The 23973-nt window shown below is 32.5% G+C and overlaps 1 protein-coding gene and 1 long non-coding RNA gene across 5 annotated transcripts in view; one reads left to right on the top strand and one right to left on the bottom strand.

The window, feature by feature from the left end:
- The window catches only part of LOC111705746 (putative uncharacterized protein DDB_G0282133), a 9869-nt gene extending 2618 nt beyond the window's left edge, over positions 1-7251 (top strand). For all 4 annotated transcript variants that reach the window (XM_023478394.1, XM_023478392.1, XM_023478393.1 and 1 more), the window contains 5 exons: positions 165-231; positions 1708-1768; positions 3151-3205; positions 4037-4125; positions 4987-7251. In XM_023478394.1, the coding sequence (XP_023334162.1) occupies positions 165-231; positions 1708-1768; positions 3151-3205; positions 4037-4125; positions 4987-6839 (2125 nt within the window). In that variant the 3' untranslated portion in view covers positions 6840-7251. The remainder of the gene's footprint in view (positions 1-164; positions 232-1707; positions 1769-3150; positions 3206-4036; positions 4126-4986) is intronic.
- A 6215-nt stretch (positions 7252-13466) lies between these two features.
- Positions 13467-17390, bottom strand: LOC111705748 (uncharacterized). Its single transcript, XR_002766073.1, has 4 exons — positions 17306-17390; positions 15533-15600; positions 14875-14917; positions 13467-13525 (listed from the first exon to the last, which is right to left on the bottom strand). It is a non-coding gene; the product is annotated as an uncharacterized LOC111705748 (long non-coding RNA).
- Positions 17391-23973: the final 6583 nt, after the last annotated feature.

Below are 23973 nucleotides of genomic sequence, written 5' to 3'. Positions count from 1 at the left end.
CCTTGCCCCTTCGTTCACAGTTACGCCCCCCTTCCACCCCTCGTCTTTCACAGTTCCGATCCCCCTTTGCCCCTCTTCTTTCACAGTTCGGCCACTTTTCCCCTGTCCGCTTTCAAAAAGGTGTTTTTATTAATGAATTTTTTTAATAAAAATTTTGAATTTAGGGATGTTGCAGATTGGTTTGTTGGGTTACAGAATCAGAAGACAAATTCACTTCAAGATATTTTACAGGTAAAAAATTAAGTTTTACATGTAAAACTATATTTTACAGGTAAAAAACTATATTTTACAGGTAAAACTAGATTTCACAGGTAAAAAAAAACAATATTTTACAGGTAGAAAACTGCATTTTACAAGTAAAACTATATTTTACATGTAAAAAACTATATTTTAGAGGTAAAAAACTATATTTTAGAGGTAAAACTATATTTTACGTGTTAAAAAACTATACTTTACAGTTTAAAAATATATTTTACAGGTAAAAAAAAGATATTTACACGTAAAACGATATTATACAGGTAAAAATGATATTTTAAAAATAAAAAATGATATTTTACAGGTAATAAAAACCTATACTTAAATAGTTAAAATCGTTACTTTACAGGAAAAAAACTATATTTACAGGTAAAAACGATAGTTTACACATAAAAACTATATTTTACAGGTATATTTTCAGGTAAAAACTATATTTTGACGACTGTTAGACTAAAGCTATAGCCCAATGAACGTGAAACGTGTACATTCAGACACATTTCACATAAAAGTTGGTTTTCAACCTACTGGTAAAACTATTTGCTTTAAAACAACATCAAATATATACATTTAAGGGAGTGACCGGCTATGTAAGGTAGTTGAACTGAGTATGCAGTGTTGTGGAAATTAGAATTCATTTGAGACATATTAAACTTTTTAAAGATCTATAAATCCTGAGTTTGAGCGCAAATTCGACGTTTGCAAAACTCCTACTTTGGGGGTGGATGCGTTTTAAGAATCGTTTTTTATTTAAATTAATAAATAGGCAACAAAAAATGTAAACAAAACTAGTTTTACAAAACTAAAAACAGTAAACTAATTAGTTGTTTAGGAACAAGTTGAGAAAATAGAAATTAATCTTGTCATTTTTGTTCAATTGTTAGTTTTTTTTTCATTATTCTAGTTTCTCATTATTCACAAAGATTTTCTGCAGATTTTCTGGAATTATTATTGAAAAGATGACATTTCAAGAATTTGTAGAAATCTGCGAATAAATTCAAAGAAATAAGAAATTTAACATGATGATGAAAACGAAATTATTGATTCTAGCATTGATTTATTGACAAATTTCTTTTGAGAAATATGTTCCCAATCATATAATTAGATTACTGTATGATTTTTACTTTATTTTTCGTCGTCGTTATTTAATAATTTAAAAAAACGATTCTGAAAACGTATCCACCCCCAAAGTAGGAGTTTTGAACTTCAAATTTGCTCTCAAACTCAGCATTTAAAGATCTTTAAAAATGTTTTATATGTCTCAAATGAATCCGAAAGAAGCTTTCCACAACACTGCATATTCAGTGCAACTACCTTACATAGCCGGTCTGTTTCTTTAATAATGCTAAAATGTCGGTTTTCTATTTCACTCTTATCAGGGGTCGCATTGAAGATAAAATAAAAAAGTACAAAGTCATGTTTTTAATCCAAAGTTTAGAAAATATTTTTTTTTAGTTTTTCTCTGCATTGAAAGCCCAACTGGACGCAGAAGATGATCGAAACAGGTCTTTATTAGGTAATATTAAAAAAACTTTCTTAGATTTAAATTTTTTCCTGGAGACATGTTGCACTCTTTAACAACACCTTGGGATTAGTCTCCTGCTTTATAAGAAAAGCTTCAGACATGCCGAATATTATGATAGAATTCTTATTTCATTTCTCTACTCAAAAATCTTAAAGGTTTTCTATCTGATCTCGACAAAAATTTGAAAGGATCTTAGTTTGTGTTACAAACTCGAATTTTTTAATCCCTGTATCTCTGCAACGCAATATGTCTTAGATATTTTAAACTTTGAATTCTGTTTGATTATCAAAAAATATCAATATCAGGTTGCGAAGAGGGGTTATAAAATTAAAATTTGAGGCAAAAACTCGATTCTTTATAATATATATTTCAATATTTTATACTTCGCGAGTTTGATACCTTTTATAAAAAAATGGAAGTTATTGCCTTTAACCAAAGAAGTAAGTCTACACGAAACAACAAAAAAAGCTTTTTTTAGCGAACGATTTTGTTATACAAACAAAAAATATAAAACTTCTTTTACTTTTTGTGGAGCTCTTCAACAGGATTTTTAAAAAAACGGGGAATAAGGGTCTACAGATTCGTTTGTAATCAGATTTTCAAGATTAAATTCATTTTTAAAATCTACGTACAATTTCCGATTTAATAAGCTCATTTTTAGGCTTTATAGACTCACAAAGTTTCCAACTGGAGTGAGTGACTTGGTAAAAATAAGATAATCTCCGTTTGCACAATTTTGTATAAGGGTCTACAGTCTTGATTGTTATCGAATTTTCAAGATAGAGGCCATTTTTTCATATCTACGTACAATTTCCTATTCCATGAGTCCAATTTTAGGCTTTTAGAGCTAAAGACAACACGTTTATAGGCTCCTAAAGTTTCCAACTGGAGCGATGTAAAAGGTCAAAGATAATCTCCGTTTTGACAATTTTATATTTAATGTTAGATTGCAGTTTATTACAGTACAATTATTATTTTTAGAATTACAAGCCTAAAATCGGGCTCATTGAATTGGTAACTGTACGCAGATATGTAAAATGGACTCAACCTTGAAAATCCGATTACAAACAAGTTTGCATAGACCCTTATGTGCAAACAGAGATTATCTTCTTGTTTTTACCAAACTATACTCATTTCAGTTGGAAACTATAGCATTGTCATTTTTAATTTTACAAGTCTAAAATTGGGCTAATTGAATCGCAAATTGAACATAGATTTAAAAAATGGTTTCAATTTTGAAAATCCGATTACAAACGAGTCTGTAGACCATTATTTCCCGTTTTTTTGAGACACTGGCCCAGTATGTTTACGAAACTCGTCAAGTATGATGTCCTGTAACATAAAGTAAATAGTGTTAATATTTAACTATTTAGGGAGTCACTATCTGTGCGGGAAGAATAAATTTGCCGGAGCCGATGGAAAATGCAGGTTTTATAAGTTAACTTATAATTAAGATTATTATTAAATCTTTTACCAAAGGAAAAGATTTTTAGATGTTTAATAACTTGACTTATTTTTTTGTTTTTATCTAATGCCGGGTTGATTTTATAAAAAAAGATTTGTATAGATTTTGATTTTCAGCTTTTGTTTGATTTCATTCATTTACTTGTTTTATTAATAATTTATCATCTTAATTTCTAACTGCTTAATTAAACTTAAATTCTTTATTTATCAATTGTTAAATAAATTTCTTGATTTTTATAGATCAATTACACAGCTAAAAGATGATTTTTAGGAAATGTGACAAAATAAAGGCATACAAATCCGCCAAGAAATCATTAAAAATCCGCGAACGTTGGTTCGGTTCAATTTTAGACACTTTATTTAAAATAAACCTGACGAAGGGTCTGACAACCAAATTCTTCCCTGTGGTGTAAAGTTATTAATCATTTTGTAAAAAGGAAGGTCTGCAGATGTGAAGAAAGTAAAAAAGTTCTATCCATAAAGCTGATACATTTTACACAGCATGCTTTTACTTCACTCTAGCCAAAAAATAGATTGGAACCATGAAAAAGCTTACAATTGGTATAAAATGTTCATGTACAGGGCTACAAAAAGTATAAAAGTATAAAACCAAAGGCATAAAGTTAACCCAGTCTTCAAATGTATGCATAATTTTATTAATCAATCAAAATTTAAATTATTGGAAGTTTGCTTATTGGACTGATAGCACGGTCAATTGATTGATTAGTCCATGCAATCATTATTGATCAACATTAACTAATCAATTCATTAAAAAATTAAAGTTTTTTCTTTCAGAAATCAAATACGATCTGATAGAAAGAAGAATTTTGCTTTGTTTGGATTACAGGCACTGCTTGAGAAACGGAAACAAAATGAAAACAAAGGAAAAAGAAAATAAGATTATTTACGTGAGGGCTGGTGAGATAAAGGGAGGCTGGAGGGTTAATAGGATGGATGGAGGGATAAGGGGAGGGATGGAGGGATAAATGGAGCATTGAAGGGACAAACGGAGGGCTTGAGGGATTAAGGGATGGATGTAGGGATACAGGAAGAGCTGTAGGAAAAGGGGAGGGATGGTGGGATGAAGGGAGGGCTGGTGAGATAAAGGGAGGGTTGGAGGGATTAAGGGAGGGCTGGAGGGATAAAGGGAGGGCTGGAGGATAATGGGAGCAATGAAGAGATAAAGGGATGGATGGAGAGATAAAGGGAGCAATGAATGAATAAAGGGAGGTCTTGAGGGATAAAAGGGGGATGGAGGGATAACGGGAGCAATGAAGGGATAAAGGGAGCAATGAAGGGATAACGGGAGCAATGAAGGGATAAAGGGAGCAATGAAGGGATAAAGGGAGCAATTAAGGGATAACGGGAGCAATGAAGGGATAAAGGGAGCAATGAAGGGATAAAGGGAGCAATGAAGAGATAAAGGGAGGGTTGAAGGGATAAAGGGATGGACGGAGGGATGGAGGAATAAAGGGAGCAATGAAAGGATAAAGGGAGGGATGGAGGGATAAAGGGAGGGCTGGAGGGATAAAGGGAGGGATAGAGGTAAATGGGAGCAATGAAGAGATAAAGGGATGGATGGAGAGATAAAGGGAGCAATGAATGGTTGTGGGGGGGGAAGGGGGGTTTTGGGAAGGAATTGAGAGAATAGAAGGAGGTTGTAAGGCAGGGTAACAAGTCTAACTAACTTTTCAAAATGGTTTTTACTTTATCGATAGTTTCATAAACTTATTTTCTCTTCCCAGAAAACAATGTAAACTTGTTCAATATAAAAACTGAAATATTTGGTGACATCTTGGATTCTACAGAAACCACAACTGAAAACTCTTATTTTACAGAAAACTCCAATTATACAGAGACCTCCAATTCTACTGAAAACTCCAATTCTACTGAAAATTCCCATTCTGCAGAAACCTCCACTTCTACTAAAAACTTTATTACTACAGAAAACCCCAATTCTACAGAAAACTCCAATTTTACAGAAAACTCCATCTCTACTGAAAACTCCAATTATACTGAAAGCTCCAATATCACAACTGAAAACTCCAAGGCAACAACTGATAACACCAATGCTAAAAGTCAAACCTCCAATACCCTAACTGAAAATTCCAATACCACAACTGAAAACTCCAATACTATAACTCAAAACTCCAATGAAACATCTGAAAACTCCGATAACACAACCGAAAATTCCAATACCACAACAGAAAACTCCAATACCATAACTGAAAATTCCAATATCATAACTGAAAACTCCAATACCACAGCTGAAAACTCCAATACCACAACTGAAAACTCCAATACCACAACAGAAAACTCCAATACCACAACTGAAAACTCCAATACCACAACTGAAAACTCCAATACCATAACTGAAAACTCCAATATAATAAATGAAAACTCCAATACCACAGCTGAAAACTTCAATACCACAACTGAAAACTCCAGTACCACAACAGAAAACTTCAATACCACAACTGAAAACTCCAATACCATAACTGAAAACTCCAATATCATAACTGAAAACTCCTATACCACAACTGAAAACTACAATACCATAACTGAAAACTCCAATATCACCGCTGAAAACTCCAATACCACAACTGAAAACTTCAATACCACAATTGAAAACTCCAATACCACAACTGAAAACTCCAATACCTCAACCGAAAACTCCAATACCTCTGCCAAAAACTCTAATACCGAAATTGAAAACTCCATGAAAACAACTGAAAACTCCAAAACCGTAATTGAAAACTCCAATACCACAACTGAAATCTCGAATACCAAAACTGAAAACTCCAATACAGCAACTGAAAACTCCGATACCACAACTGAGAACTCCAATACTACAACTGAAAACTCCAATACCACAACTGAAAACTACAATACCACAACTGAAAACTCCAATACCACAACTGAAAACTCCAATATCACAAATGTAAACTACAATACCACAACTGAAAACTCCAATACCACAGCTGAAAACTCCAATACCACAATTGAAAACTACAATACCACAACTGAAAACTCCAATACCACAACTGAAAACTCCAATATCACAAATGTAAACTCCAATACCACAGCTGAAAACTCCAATACCACAACTGAAAACTCCAATACCACAACTGAAAACTCCAATACCACAACTGAAAACTCCAATACCACAACTGAAAACTACAATATCACAACTGAAAACTCCAATACCACAACTGAAAACTCCAATACCACAACTGAAAACTCCAATACCACAACTGAAAACTCCAATACCACACCTGAAAATTCCAATACCACAACTGAAAACTCCAATACCACAGCTGAAAACACCAATACTTCAACTGAAAACTCCAATACCACAACTGAAAACTCCAATACCACAACTGAAAACTCCAATACCACAACTGAAAACTCCAATACCACAACTGAAAACTACAATCCCACAGCTGAAAACACCACTAGTACTCCTGTTTCTTCAACGGGAAAAAACTATTTTCCCAAATATTTAGAAAAATTAAAAAACAAATTTAGAGATGAATACGACAGCTATTTAATCTCTTGGCAAATTGAATATGATCGTTGGAAGACTCGATTTATTTAATTTTGTAGTATTTGGTCATTTTCCCAAGGACGACATCCAACGTGACAACTTACAAAGTGACAACCTCCCAAGGGACAACTTTCCAAATGTGCATTTTCCCAAGCGGCAACTTTCCAAAGATTAATTTAGACCTTTTGTTGCGCTGTAGCTGCTGCAATCGGGGCCGAGTGCTGCGACTAGGATTGGCTAGGGGGCCGCGCGCTTCGGTATAAGCAGACAAGGGCCCGAACCAGGGAATAGAAATAAAGGGATAGGAAATAGCGCTGGTCTGACATGAGAAAGCCAGTCGCACTGCTTTGCAGACGAGTTCGGTATTCTTTACACACACTTTTTCGGTACAGACACACAACATGATTACAGTCAAGGAAATTGCAGAACAATGTTGTTAATTATAGTTAAACTTGAAAAATGAGTAGTGCATTGTAACCTTTAATCAAATTATATTCTTTGCATGCAAATTTGGCTTATAGTGTTGACTTAAATATGTAAATAATATATTACATGTATATTAAACTTATTTTCAAGTAAACAATTAACAATAAACAAATGTACTCTCCTAGACTGTACAAATACCAAGATTCATAGCACTGTATATACCTACAGTACACACCTTCGGTTCGATATTCCTTACACACACTCTTTTGGTACAGACACAAACACATGACGTTTCCGCCCCCCGGACCAAACGCTGCGGCTAGGACGGACTTAGGAACTTGCCGCTTGGTAAATTGCACATTTGGGAAGTTGTCACTTTGTAAATTGCGTTGCGAAAGTACCTAATATCTCTTTAGTGTTTAGTTCCTATATATTAAATAATACATTATGTATATGTCATTTTCGGATAGTAATATACTAAAAATAAAACACACAGTTTGTTAGTAAAAGCAATTAAAACTTAAAAATATATAAAAACAACAGTCCAATTTCTCCGTATCTATCTTTAGACTTGAACCCAAGTTGACCGATTATTCAGGTCAAACCTTCCTTACATTTTAGTATTAAAGAAACTTAACATTAAATCAAAACAACAGGGAAATAAATAATTGTCGATAATAAACCCTGTACTTTATGTTTGTAATCGTAATTGTTATCTAACAATATAAACAAGACTGATAATTGCTCTGGCATCAGATCCATCAGAAGACCCAATCTATACAGAATGGTAACCTAACCCTAGGATCGACCCTGCTCCATCCTGGCTGCTCCAGTCTGACTGCTCCATTCTGGTTCAATTCTTCTCTTCAATAAACTACTACAACTGATAATGTTCCTTCTGTTCTCCTGTTTTTCCATGTTTCAATAAATCTTTGAATTTGCCCCAGAGCAACAACCAAAATGTATTCTTTTTCTATGTTCCTGGTTGCTTGTGGATCGAATCTGAATTTAATGAATTAGAGAGGTAGCTGAACTCCTAAACCTAAATCAAATCATCAATTCTTTAAATGAAGTCCCTCCCTAGACGCTAGTTTTCTAACACAACAAACATCTCTTTAAAGGTTTTGTCCGTTAAATTGTATTTTCGATAGAGAATCATTTATTACAAAAACAAAATAACAAGACTTTTTTGTATCAATTTTTTTCCACTTAAACTTAATTATCAGGACTTAATTTTCATGTAATGTAGGACCTCTTTTAGTACAGAAAATAGGATAGTCGCGGTCCAATTTTAAAAGCGTTTTCCAATTTTTTAAATATCCACCAATAAAGTAGAAACTTAAATGTTATATACACCTGGGGAATAGGAAGACGACATTAAAGGAATTTTATGTAGGTTTGATGTTGTTGCAAAGCAAATAGTTTTTACAATGGCTTAAAAATGAATGTATTGAATGAAATGAGCCTACACACTGCACATTTGCTGTGCTTAATGTTCAATGGAGTATTTAAAGGGAGTGACCGGCTATGTAAGGTAGTTGAACTGAGTAAGCAGTGTTGAGGAAAACTTCTTTCAGATTCATTTGAGACATATTAAACTTTTTAAAGATCTGTAAATCCCGAGTTTGAGCGCAAATTCGACGTTCAAAACTCCTACTTTGGGGGTGGATACGTTTCCAGAATTAGTTTTTTTAAATTACTGTATTGAGTGAAATGAGTCTATAACACACTGCACTGCACATTTGCTGTGTTTAATGTTAAATTGAGTATTTAAAACCATAAGGTGAGTTTAACAGTGTTCTTTTAATTACACAGTTTTATGGGTCCTATATCTTCATACATGATACATACTATTTATAATGCTAGAAAATGCAGTAACAGGGTCTTCATTTATCATTATAGATGTCCATTCATTTAATGGCAATTTTTCCCTAAACATTTTATTCAGTTGAATTAATCATAAACAATACAATATTTAACAATTATTTTAAAACAATAGAATTATTTTAGCAAATTTTGAAAAAAATTGTAATTTAATTTTCTCATGTTAAAATTTTACAGTTTCTTAATTTTGTAATTTACAGACAGGAAAACGTAATAAAATTAATGTAAACGTAAAATCAAGAAACCCTAAATCTATTGAGTGGCACTTCTGACTCACAATGATTTAATTGCGGCTTTTCTAGTAAAATGCCAAGCTGATTTCTGCTGCTGAGACAACGAGGAAAAGTGTGAAAATCTGAACATTTTTACAATTATTTCTTCCTCATTGCTCAAAAATAGGCCTTATGGCGCCGCCTTAAATGGTACAATGCAACTTTAATAAAAAATTTCATCATTATTATTTTCATTATTCATTTTTACCATTCTAGATCTACAAGTGAGCTATGTCGTCTTTTCACAGAAAATTTTGACTGTGAGACTAAAAAAGATATAAGATAACACATCAAAAATGCTATTTTTTTACATCGGAAAAAAGAGTCAGCAAATAAAAATCTTTTTTTTAAAATTTTAGTTCTGTTAAAAAATTTGAACAGCAGTATTACTTTAACATTAACATTTTTAACAAAATAGAATAAGTGAGTTTCAAAATAGAATAAGTGAGTTTCAAAATAGAATAAGTGAGTTTCAAAATAGAATAAGTGAGTTTCAAAATAGAATAAGTGAGTTTCAAAAGTCTTTGCCTCCAACTCAAATTTACAAGTCATTTAGTATAAAGATGAAAAAGTGTCATAAAAGAAAGCCATTGCATTTATTTTGCAACATTCCTTAAAAAAATGGTATTTTTTATTTGAATTTCCCCCCAGATTAATAAAGGGGTAAATTTTGTCTGAAAAAAAATCATTTTGCAAATAATTTTTCTCCCAGTAAAATGAGGGAAACTAGGGTGAACATTTTTTGGGGGCTAACAAGTGTCAAAAAGGATAATTTGATGTACAATTTTTCATATTTTCCCTAGATCATCAAACATCACTCCCCCCCCCCCGGGAAAGTAATTCTTAAAATTAGATACCCCTTAATTAACATTGACATCTTTACATAAAGTTTTGTTTACTAATATACAATAGGATTCATAAAACTGTCAAATAGGAAGACGGCTTTTAGACATAGAGAATAGAATATATGTTAGAGTGGAATTTACTAGAAAAAAGTGTAAAACGGCCATTTTGTTGTACTGTTTCCATACTGCAGGTATACTTCACATATTTTTGCCATGTAACCTTTTGGGCCCTGGAACATCATTTTATAAATAATCTAAAATTAATATTAACAGAAAACCAAGTTATGAAATAGGCTGGTTCCGTTATAACTATAAAGCAAATGATGTTTTTTATTCACCTAATTCATTGTAAAGTTTATCAGATTCTCTAAATTCTCCTCTAATATATATTCTATTCTCTTTGCTTTAAGACTTACTTTTTAATTTTAAACAGACCAATTGTTCATGAAATAAGAAATTGTATAGTGTACATAGACCTACTAGTTTCACTTAACACTTAATTTTTAAGCTACTAAGAAGTACATAAAACTATTTTCTTTGTGACAACATCAAATACATTTAATTATTGTTGTAATATCTTCTTCCAATTCCCAAGTTTCTGGTTCTCATTGTAGTAGGATAAAAGTATTACCTTGACTTCTAACACTTGAAGATGTATCCTCTTCATCTTCTTCTAATTCCAGTATACTCTCTACCCTCACTCCGGTCTGCACAATAACATTTATCATTTTAACATAGTTGAATCTTCATCTTCCTCTACTTCCAGTATACTCTCTACCCTCCCGGTCTGTACAATAACATTTATATCTTCATCTTCCTCTACTTCCAGTATACTCTCTACCCTCACTCCGGTCTGTACAAGAACATTTATCATATTAAATAGATGAATCTTCATCTTCCTCTACTTCCAGTATACTCTCTACCCTCACTCCGGTCTGTTCAAGAACATTTATCATATTAAATAGATGAATCTTCATCTTCCTCTAATTCCAGTATACTCTCTACCCCATAGCTATATAAGAATAATAATTAGATGAAATGCTCGGAGTTACCCGCGGAATTTAAAAAAAGGGAATGGAAAAAATAATTAAATAAAAAAATCAACTTTTGAAAACAAAATGTCGAACTTTATTAGTCTATTGGGTGGGAGATAGTAAACCTCTCCCCCCCATCATAATAGGGTTTACAATTTTCGGCTTTGATCTTTAGCTTGCAATATGCAGCATTTTAAATGCACAAAATGGCAGACAACAGTTTCTTAACACTTGTAGAAGCAGAGTCTATAAAAACTAAAGAATGCGTGAAATTTAAGTTAAAGCTTAAAAGTTCTGTAAAATAATGAATTGCTAATTAAAAATTAAACTTTCTCAATAAAACCCTGAAAAGAAATTTGAATTTCCCGGGAAAAATCTGAACCAATCAGAGAAAAGGATTTTCGGAGAGATATTACGTAACCATTGTTCATCAGCTGTTTTCAAATTCTAAATTATTAACATATCCGAAAACAAAACATATTTACAGTTACAACCGTTTTTTTGGGGTTACATGCAAACATTAATTAATCTAAAATGTAAAATTTATTCAATGAAGAGGCCGAATTTCAAGAATTTGAGCCGCGGCTTAAATTTAGGCCGGGCTCAAATAAGGTTGGTTCCACTTAAAATTGTTTTCAATTTTTCAATATTTAAGCCGGTGCTCAATAGAAACTGTTTTTTGGGGGATTTGAGACGCGACTTAAATTCATTAAATTCAGATAAAGTTTTTCACTTTTAAATATAACTTAAAGTTGAATGGCTCTTTTACAGCTGAATGATGATTGATTGATAGACTAATTTGGAAAATGCGGGATTTAAAGATTTTAGTCCTGGTTTAAATTTTATCTCGTCGATTTTGGCGTGTTAAATATTTAAACCCAGGGTTAAAATTCAGGTTTAAATAAGGCCAGAAGTGGCATTTAAGCTGAAACTTAAAATTTAACTCGGAAATTTTTTGTTCTTTAGTTTTAGACTCAGGAATTGACGCATAAATGCAGCAAAGTGTTTCATAGATAAAGAAGATATTAGAATTGTCATGTTTCGTGGGACACCCTGTATTTCTGAAAAAAAATTCCAGGGAATATTCACAATTGACAGGATTTTAAGCAGCAATTAACGTTTAATTTTATCTAATTAATATTTTTGTTAAAGGGAGTGTTCGCGAAAAATGAAAGGGGGTATAGGCTTAATGCGATAAAAAAGCGCTTTTGATCGCTGCTAATCTTACTTCTATCTGTTGCGTCTATAAGGAGAAAATTGTTAAAAACGACTAATACCGAGGAACATAGTGTCCATACAAATTCAGAAAGATGCANTGGCTTGAGAAATTGATGTAAAACTGTTTCAAAGTGTTGTACCAAAACTCATAATCATATAAATGAGATTTGGTAGGTATGTGAATAAAAGTTGAAACAGATAATATTCAACAAATATGCAACAAATCTGAAAATTACAGTAACCCAGAGGAGCAAAACATTTTAAGTATATGCTCCTATGATAGTTTGTATTAGAAAATCACAATAACTTAGAGGAGCCTAAAAAGTTTAGGTGCGCTCCTATTATAATGGTTATATGATGCTTATTCATTATCGCTAGATATAATTGACAATATAAAGGTTACGTCTGGATCACATGACCAGAATTTACACCAATCAAGAATGTAATGCAAGGAAAGTTAATTGCAGTTGCATATACTCTGCGTACGTATTGAAACCAGTTCTCTCTGGGCAGAATGTGTAAACAAGAATAGATGCATCAGTGTTCGTTTAGTATCCGAGAAGGTTAAAAGCATTCAATTTTGATAATTTTGATAATTCACATAATAGTTTCCTATGACCAGAATATTTTATTGATTTTTTTTATGTGAAAGATGGATCCCATGTCAGGCTTCGACATCCGTCTTGTGTTTACATTACCGCCCAGAGACAGTACACTACAGTACAAAAGATTTGTACACTTCTAAAATAACTTTCCTTGCATTACATCCTTGACACCAATGGTCATTTAGTATTTGGTCCCAGGCATCTGTTGACCAAATGAGTTTTGATAAACATTTGACACAGTTTTTAAATCAATTTCTTAAAATAAGAGAATGAGATAAGCTGAGGTAAGCTTTCTCGATGGTTTGAAATATCAAATACATTAGGTTGTAAAGATATAAGGAGGAGAAAATTAAAGTAATAAAGATATTAATCAATAATCAGTCTTTTAGCTAACCTCAGAAATTTGAGAACAGCATCCTCACTTCGAGAGGAGAGTTTCATACTTCCATTATGCTGAATATTATCAGCAATATAATAATTCATACTTCCATTATGCTAGATATTATTTCATACTTCCATTATGCTAAATATTATCAGCAATATAATAATTCATACTTCCATTATGCTAGATATTATTAGTAATATAATAATTCATACTTCCATTATGCTAAATATTATCAGTAATATAATAATTCATACTTCCATTATGCTAAATATTATCAGTAATATAATAATTTTTACTTCTATTATGCTAAATATTATCAGTAATATAATAATTCATACGTCCATTATGCTGAATATTATCAGTAATATAATAATTCATAATTCCATTATGCTAAATATTATCAGCAATATAATAATTCATACTTCCATTATGCTAAATATTATCCGTTTATAATAATTAAGAATTCAATGTATTTTACTTTGACACGGAACGGTAAATCTTAAAAAAAATATTTTTTTAAAAATCAGATTATTTCATCTATTTGACAATATTCAAGTGCATCATAAATAAATTAAATTCTTTTTATTTAACATATTTTTCTGTTTTATTGGAATTTTATAAAATTCTAATCCCTTATTAGTTAGATACCATCTTTTTAGTTTTATTTAGGAACTGAAGAATTCTCCCAGTGAGTATTATATGTAATAAGCAAGGCTAGATCTATTCACAAACTGTTCAAAAGTGATTAATCTCTTTTAAAGGGACTGTAAGCGTTTTTCAAATAAACCCCCATTGATAGAGTTGCGTGTCTGATTCAAAACAGTACCCTTAAACCCTTGATCAAGGATGTCGGACCCTTCCGGGTCATTAATCTACAGAAACGATGCTGATTATCATTTTTAATGCTATAAGATGTTTTTATATCTAGATAATATTAATGTTAATGTTAGAAAGCAATGGATCAGCTGTGTTGAATTCACATTGTACGCAGCGTACATCAGGTTTACCAGGAATTCAAGCTCATCTATTTCAAAAAGATGTAAAGTTTTAAAAGTTACTTAAAATATACAGGGGTCCATATAATTCCCAAAATAGCTGATTTTCTCGATCCAAAAATTATTTTTTGCCCTCAACTTAAAAAAATTCCCCAATGGTAAAAAATGCCCCCGATTAAAAAATTGTTAAATTCCACTAACACATTTGTCCCAAATAATTTTAGAATTGCTCCCAAAATTTTTCAACTTTACTTTGATTGACCCTAATATTTATAAAATCGCCACCAGAAAATATAAAGTTGCCCCAATTAGCAAAACTAAATGCCCCTTTTCCACTCGCATTTGCCCCTAAAAAATTAATATATGATAAAACTTCCAACTAGTAATATTTATCTACCATTTCCCCTGGATAAGTTTCTCACCTGAAGTGGAGAGGGGAAAAGATTAGAAGTACTCAAGCTTTTTCTAATAAATATATAAAAATATTTTATCCAGACCAATTCAAGATGCTTCTCGTAATTTTGTCTTGTACATCTTTATTTATATTTTATATATGTATTTTTACTTTGCTTGTACATGTTTGTTTGTCTGTTTGTATCTAATAAACGTCAAAACGGCTGGATCGATCGGGTCCAAATTATATCTGAAAGACTGAAATTACCTGACCTCAGGAAAGGTTTATGAACAAAATATCGAAATTTCTAATCTGTGATAATGCGCGAAAAATTAGATGCATAAAATCCGCAAAATACGATTCACAGATAAAAATGGCGGCTTGAGGAGCAACTGTTTACAGCTAAAATTGTTACTAGAAAGGAGGCGCGGAGCACACTAAAAGTCAGATTGTTTAAAATCTAATGAAAAATTAACTAAATAGTTATAAATCAAGAAATCATTAAATAAATGAGATGATAAATAAATTATTGAATACACCATTCAATATGACAAACAAATAAACAGACAAACTTTATTTTACTGACAGAACGCCAAAAAATATTTCTGGGCGTCAAAATCTTCTGAACTAAAAAGCGCGCGCGTTTCCCAAAATTATCCCCATCTTTTAAACCTTTTTTTCTATACCTGGGCCCGAGATGTGGAGGGGGGAGATGTGTTCGCCGTGTTTTACAAGATCTAGATCTCCGTGGAACCTGTAGTAATCTTAGTATTAGAGGATTTATGTGGTACCTGCAGTAATCTTTTTATTATAGGGTCATACATGGTACTGGCAGTAATCTTAGTTCGAGAGGATCTACACAGTACCTACAATAATCTTAGTATCATAGGGTCTACGTGGTACATACAGTAATCTATGTGAAGTACCTACTGTAATCTACGGGGTACCTGAAGTAATCTACACAGTACCATACAGTAATCTACGCAATGCCTGCAGTAATTTAAGTAGTACCTACAGAAATCTACACAATACATGCAGTAGTCTACTCAGTACCCACAGCAAACTACGCGGTATCTGCAATAATCTACAACGCAATACCTGCAGTAATCTACTCAGTACCCACAGCAAACTACGCGGTATCTGCAATAATCTACCACACAATACCTCTACTCAGTACCCACAGCAAACTACGCGGTATCTGCAATAATCTACAACGCAATACCTGCAGTAATCTACTCAGTACCCACAGCAAACTACGCGGTATCTGCAATAATCTACCACACAATACCTGCAGTAATCTAATCAGTACCCACAGCAAACTACGCGGTATCTGCAATAATCTACTACTCGGTACCTGCAGTAATCTACCCAGTACCTACAGGCTACAGCAAACTACGCGGTATCTGCAATAATCTACAACGCAATACCTGCAGTAATCTACTCAATACCCACAGCAAACTACGCGGTATCTGCAATAATCTACTACTCGGTACCTGCAGTAATCTACCCAGTACCTACAGGCTACAGCAAACTACGCGGTATCTGCAATAATCTACAACGCAATACCTGCAGTAATCTACTCAATACCCACAGCAAACTACGCGGTATCTGCAATAATCTACTAAGCAATACCTGCAGTAATCTACTCAGTACCCACAGCAAACTACGCGGTATCTGCAATAATCTACTACTCAGTACCTGCAGTAATCTACTCAGTACGCACAGCAAACTACCCGGTATCTGCAATAATCTACTACGCAATACCTGCCGTAATCTACTCAGTACCCACAGCAAACTACGAGGTATCTGCAATAATCTACTACTCAGTACCTGCAGTAATCTACTCAGTACCCACAGCAAACTACGCGGTATCTGCAATAATCTACTACTCAGTACCTGCAGTAATCTACCTAGTACCTACAGCAAACTACGCGGTATCTGCAATAATCTACAACGCAATACCTGCAGTAATCTACTCAGTACCCACAGCAAACTACGCGGTAGCTGCAATAATCTACTACGCAATACCTGCAGTAATCTACTCAGTACCCACAGCAAACTACGCNAGATTTAAAATCTAATTCGGTACCTACAGCAAACTACGCCGTACCTAGCTGAGTGGTCTATGCGGTACCTACAGCAAACTACCCCGTACCTAGTTGAGTGGTCTATGCGGTACCCACAGCAAACTACGCCGTACCTAGCTGCAGTGGTCTATGCGGTACCTACAGCAAACTAAGCCGTACCTAGCTGCAGTGGTCAATGCGGTACCTACAGCAAACTACCCCGTACCTAGCTGCAGTGGTCTATGCGGTACCATACAACAATCTTAATATTCATTCGTATCATTTATACAATCTTCTTACAGCTCACTTACAGTGTACACACTTCTTTGATCTTTAAACTTTAAAACCACTTAGATTTTACAAACAATCCCTTTCATATAATTTAAGCTTCACCTTCGGTTCACTGTCCACCCTTAGAAGACGACCGTCCCAGTTCAAATGCTGAAGTGTCCCTTAAACATAACAATTAAATAATACGATGCTTATAATTTAGTTATTTATCTTTTATACTGTTCTTTATAGACAGATTTATTCATCTTTGTTTTTATCCTTTATTTCATAATCTTTGATTTATTTTTCTTTGGTTTACTTATATGGATCCAAAGGGTGTCCCACGAAACATGACAGTTGGTAAATAGTTTTTAATGTCGTCTTCCAGTCATTGTATTAGATGTTAAAGGCTTTATGCAGTTTATTTAGTTTAGAAATCTTTTGCTCAAATATATTTTACTTTGAAAAGAGTTTTACTTTAAAACGACTCCTATATAATTTTTTATTATTGTCTTTGATATTAAACAACTTACAACAAATTATGGAAGAAGACATTCTTACCTATTTCCCAACTGTCATGATTCGTGGGACACACTGTATCGTAGTCAAGGTTTGATGTAATTTTCTGGGTTGGGTGTCATGCCGTACGTTAGACATTGAACCGTGAACATACAATTTGTATTTGATTTTCGTAAAGTTGTCAAAAGAATCTATAAAAGCATTGTAAGCCTTTTAAACATTTTGCCTTCTTCTTTGTAACATATAAATAGTCGGAGATACTGAAGATTTAACCAACCTTTGTTATATTTAATACTATTAATTACAAATTTTTCAATATCTCAGTCAATTCTTTAGCCACAAAAACGGTAGACCACATTTTGGAAATCTCATTTGATGCTACCCAACTTTTGGGAGGAAATATTATGTTTACAATATTTTAGCTTCAGTATCTCCAGGGCCCTCGATCTACCAAATTGGTCTTCTCTGATTTGGACCCTGAACTTTACTTCAAAGTTTTTAAAGGACAAATTTTTTCAGAGAATGAACGACAGCCAAATTGAAAATTTGTTAAAGTGAAACTGTAAGTACACCATGCAGATATTCAAAAAATTTCCCCAAAATCTAGGGTCCACTGAGATACAACAGATGTGAAGCACACCCACAAAATCACATGTACGCTGGCCCAGATTAGTGAAGATCGATAGATAGAGGGATATCTATAAGCGGGCCGTGATTTATCCTTCATCTTATTTTACAAAGATAAGACTGAGTAAGGGACAGAGCCATATTTTACATTCCAGTTCATTCATTTCATGTAGCAGGCAGAATTTCTACTAGACAGGGCAAGCAGTACAGTAAAAATACAAACTACAGGGTGTCCCAAAAAACATGGGAATTCAGTGACGAATTCGAAATCGTCTTTGTTATGAATTAGCATTGTAATACCTAATTTAAAAAGCCATAATATTATTATGTCTGCTGAAGTTTATCTTATGAAAAGGGTAAAAGACTGCAAAGATGTGTCTATTATGTCTCCGCATGTGAAGAAGGACAAGTTTACTCTGTTTGTGTACTGCAATTTTCTTGTTTTACTAAGTACAACCGTATGCGGTCAAAACATAAACAAATAAAATGTGAACATAAGCAGACGAAACTCTTACAGATGATAGCATTCTCAGTAGGTATCACTATACTAAATCAAAGAATTATTTGAAAAGACGATATCGAATTCGTCACTGAATTCCCATGTTTATTGGGACACCCTGTATATGCGGCAAAACGGAACTTTACGCCAAATGAATGATCCCCTTCTAGCTATTCACCACTCAGTTGATAAAGTTTGCTAAAATTTCAGAACTCTAAAGATCATTAATTCAGGATTAGTGTTTGTTACCCGATTACAATCTGCCCATGTTAGATATACAGGTGGGTAAGGCTTCTTCTGGGGATAGTCAAAAATTCGTTATTTAAAAAAATATATATGTCGGGCCAAAATTCGACCTTGGGTCTTACCGCGAACCCTACTCTAAGAAATTAACAAACAATTTAATAATAAATAACTGTAGAATAATGTTTTAATTACATACAACAGATTTAAAATCTAATTTGTTCATATAATTTTACATCTGTCTTAAATATTTGAATTTTAATCTTTAATTTGAATTTAGAGAATCTTAAGAAGGAGTTAATGGTGCCTGGATTACCTGCAGTTCGTGGAGTTGATGTTGTTATTATCCTTGGACTGTAAGTATCATTGATCCCTGTACTAAGCTGTTAGTATCTATGGTCCCTGGACTAACCTGTAAGCATCTATGGTCCCTGGACTAACCTGTAAGAACATGAGAAGGACTAAACTAACTTAAATTTCTCTTTACAGAACTCATGTACACCACAAGTACTCAATGACATAAGAACAGCCAATGTTCACAACCGACCTAGTTAATCTATATAATAGGAATATCTTTAAAACACTGTACATTTATATCTTTCAAGATGAAAAATGTCGTCTTATGCACAATCTATCTTTATCTATGGTGTAGGACAAATTAATCAATATATTTGTGATGGTTTTAATATAATCCCGGGCCTAAAAATATTTCTTCCTTGCAAAGGAATATGTTATGAATCTTTTAATCGAACACTTTAGCAAATTGTGGATCTCAGGAAAAATCTTATCTTACATTAATATCCGGAAAAGTGTATACAGTGCAACCAATCAAATGTCGACCGCAGAAACAGGACAGCCAATCAGAAGCTGATAATCTACAACATTTTGGCGCGGAATCAATGAGAGAACTCTTATTGGTTCAAAGACAGGTTCTACAGTTTCTACAGCTGATTAGCAGAAAATTAAAGGGCCCGTACAGTAGATACAGAGAACTAGCAACCGGGGATTAGGGGTCTCCAATACAAGATAAAAGTCGTCACTTAATGCCCATGTTTATTGGAACACCCTGTAGGTCAATTTGGGATCAAAGGTCAGATAAAGGATAAAGATAGATTTACTGAAGGAGCTGAAAGCGTAATTTCAATTGACCTTAAATGCATTGTCCGATTTAGAACGGCCACCCTTAAAAGCTGTGTCTGATAAAGTATGAACATAGAGAATAGAATATATATAAGAGGGGAATTTACTAGAAAAAAGTGTAAAACGGCCATTTTGTTCCAACTGTTTCCATACTGCAGGTGTATTTCACATATTAATGCTATATAACCTTTTAGGCCCTGGAATATCATTTTATAGAAAATCTAAAATTAATATTGAAAGAAAAACAAATTATGAAATAGACTGGTTTCATAATTGACCAATGATCATTTCACATAGACTCTATGCCTTCCACTTTACAAACGATGATTTCCCGTTATAACTATAAATCAAATGATGTTTTTTATTCACGTCTAATTCATTATAAAGTTTATTTAACAGCTTTAAAAAATTCGAAATTGAAATGAATACTCAAGGGAGCATACTGTATTAGTGTACTCTACTGCATTTAATTTGTGAACATTTACATGATTTGTACCTTTGAACTCCCTTTCTGGCTGAAAGGGACTGAAAAAATTCATACCAGGAGATTCTTTAAATTCCCCTCTAATATATATTCTATTCTCTATGAGTATGAATCATAGGACAATGTTTTTAATTTTTCAAATCTGATTATTTTCATATTGTGATTACTTTACAAAAGTGACTTGCAGAAAAGTATATGGGATCTAAAGTATGAGTGGAATATTCTTTACTCAGTTGATTTATCAGAATTAAACACTTTAAAACATAAAAAATACAACCAAATCTTCCACATTTTTGATTAATTAAAAGGTTTCAAGTGTACCGTTGTGAATCGGGCATTGACAAATTTGTATGTAGAGTCACTTAAAATTAAACGTGTACAGTCCTTTTAAATCCCTGCGATCCCCGTAACCCGTTCTTGAAACCAAATATTTTTCAAATATTTTATTAACAATTCAGTCGAAAAGTTTGACATTTTGGCAACATCACAAAATAAAGTTTTGAAGGCTTTATTTATATTCATGATTATATTTGATGCAGAATTCAATTTTCTTTCATTTCTAGACTTTTTATTCATATCTTATAGAATTAACTTAGGTGCTATCCAGAAAAGGGTTAATGACTCTGTTCAATAGGATATATCCATTTTGCAATCAACTACGGTATTTTGTATCATATTAATTGTGTACCGTATTCTGTATCCCATTGATACTATATCCTGTTAATACTGTGCCCTGTATCCTGTTAATACTGTGCCCTGTATCCTGTTAATACTGTACCCTGTATTATGTTAAAACTGTATTCTGTATCCTGAGCTGAAAACTTTAGAATGGGATATCCTTAATCCTGATCGGATAATTAATCTGGAGATTAAAAATGAGAGGAGAACAAGCAATATTTAATCTCGAGATTAAGAAAAAGAGTGGATTAAGCATTAATCCCGATATCCACCATTCTAAAGTTTTCAGCTCTGTTAATATTGTATTTTGTATCCTGTTAATACTGTACCCTGTATCCTGTTAAAACTGTATTCTGTATTCTGTTAATATTGTATTTTGTATCTTGTTAATACTGTACCCTGTATCCTGTTAATACTGTACCCTGTATCCTGTTAAAACTGTATTCTGTATTCTGTTAATATTGTATTTTGTATCCTGTTAATACTGTACCCTGTTAATACTGTACCCTGTATCCTGTTAATACTGTACCCTGTATCCTGTTAATACTGTACCCTGTATCATGTTAATACTGTATCCTGTTCATACTAAAGTCTTCGTAATATATCAATACAATGAAGACGACTTTAGATTTTTTATTTTAAGTTTTACCAGGCTTTCTAACAGCATGGATACATATAAGCTTTCTAACAGCATGGATACATATAAGCATGGATACATATAAGCTTTCTAACAGCATGGATACATATAAGCATGAAAACAAAGATATGCTGTCAATTATCAGCTTCTTTTTCTTTACTTTCATTCATTATTTTGAAGAAAGCTTGTTAGAAATTAAACATTAAATAGGTAAAGTCGTCTTCATTGTATTGATATGAACGCCCACCCCTGTAATACACTGTATCCTGTTAAAAGATAGAGCATTATATCTGTGGATTGTGTGGTATTTAGAACAGGAGAAACTAAAACTTTTATCAAGAAATTCTTCAAAAGAATTTTCAACTGAATAGAATACATATATTTTATAAATTTAGTATTGAAATAAAAGCTCTATTTTCAAACTTAGACAGATCTAGTGTTTACTTCAATCCTTTATTCTTTTATTTCTAAACATTCATTTTACGTTTACTCTATTTGTGAAAGTGTTTTGTGTTATGAATTACCAAAAATTGAGCCTTTGTCAATTTGTAAAAACGTTGTCATTTTAAATTTCTTTGTTATTTTGTATTTCTTTGTCATTTTGTATTTCTTTAATATTTTGTATTTCTTTAATATATTGTATTTCTTTGTTATTTTGTATTTCTTTAATATTTTGTATTTCTTTAATATTTTGTATTTCTTAAATATTTTGTATTTCTTTACTATTTTGTATTTCTTTAATATTTTGTATTTCTTATATATATAGTATTTCTTTGTTATTTTGTATTTCTTTGTTATTTTGTATTTCTTTAATATTTTGTATTTCTTTAATATTTTGTATTTCTTTAATATTTTGTATTTCTTAAATATTTTGTATTTCTTTACTATTTTGTATTTCTTAAAAATTCTGTATTTCTTTAATATTTTGTATTTCTTTAATATTCTGTATTTCTTTAATATTCTGTATTTCTTTAATATTCTGTATTTCTTTAATATTTTGTATTTTTTAAATATTCTGTATTTCTTTAATATTTTGTATTTTTTTGTAATTTAGTATTTCTTTTGTCGTTTTGTAGGAGATTGTCAAATTTACATTACTATTAAGAATTTGTGACCTCGGTAGCTGCTCTAGTTTTTTATTTTATGCAGAAGTATGAGAAGTATGGGAAAAAGATTACATATTTGAAATTAAACTTGTTCTTCTTCAAAAGCTCTTCGAATATAGAAGATGCAAGAAAGCGTAAGAACGTGAAATTTATTTTGATTTGACGAGGCATGGAGGTATTCATCCAGGACTCACTTAAACGTCCCTTAAAGGGTCTGTACGCGTAATTTCAAGTGACCTACAGACAAAATGGCAGTGCCCAATTTACAACGGTACCCTTAAACCTTTATCTGATCAAAAATGTTGAAGATGCCGGCTTTTCTCGTAGGTGTTTAATTCTTATAATTTCTCCGTTGCTTCTAATAAGCAAGAAATGCATAAGTCACTATTGTAGTGAAACCGCAAATGAAATCAAACTCTTAAAGAAATAAAAACATTGATATCTAATTCATACTTGATAAGACAAATCTTTAAAGAGCATATCGTTGTAAATCGAGCAATGTCATCTTTGCATGGAGGGTGATTTGAACTTGGGCGTGCAGTCCCTTTAAAGTTAAAACCTTTAATGTATACAAACACTACATTCCCTTTAAAGTTAAAACTTTAATGTACAAACACTACAGTACCTTTAAAGTTAAAACCTTTAATGTATACAAACACTACAGTCCCTTTAAAGTTAAAACCTTTAATGTATACAAACATTACAGTCCCTGTAAAGTTAAAACCTTTAATGTATACAAACACTACAGTCCCTTTAAAGTTAAAACCTTGAATGTATACAAACACTAAATTCCCTTTAAAGTTAAAACCTTTAATGTATACAAAAACTCCAGTCCCTTTAAAGTTTAAACCTTGAATG

This window comes from Eurytemora carolleeae, unplaced genomic scaffold (genome assembly GCF_000591075.1).
Source record: "Eurytemora carolleeae unplaced genomic scaffold, Eaff_2.0 scaffold302, whole genome shotgun sequence".
Classification (NCBI taxonomy): domain Eukaryota; kingdom Metazoa; phylum Arthropoda; class Copepoda; order Calanoida; family Temoridae; genus Eurytemora; species Eurytemora carolleeae.
This window is presented reverse-complemented; position numbering and strand designations above follow the sequence as displayed.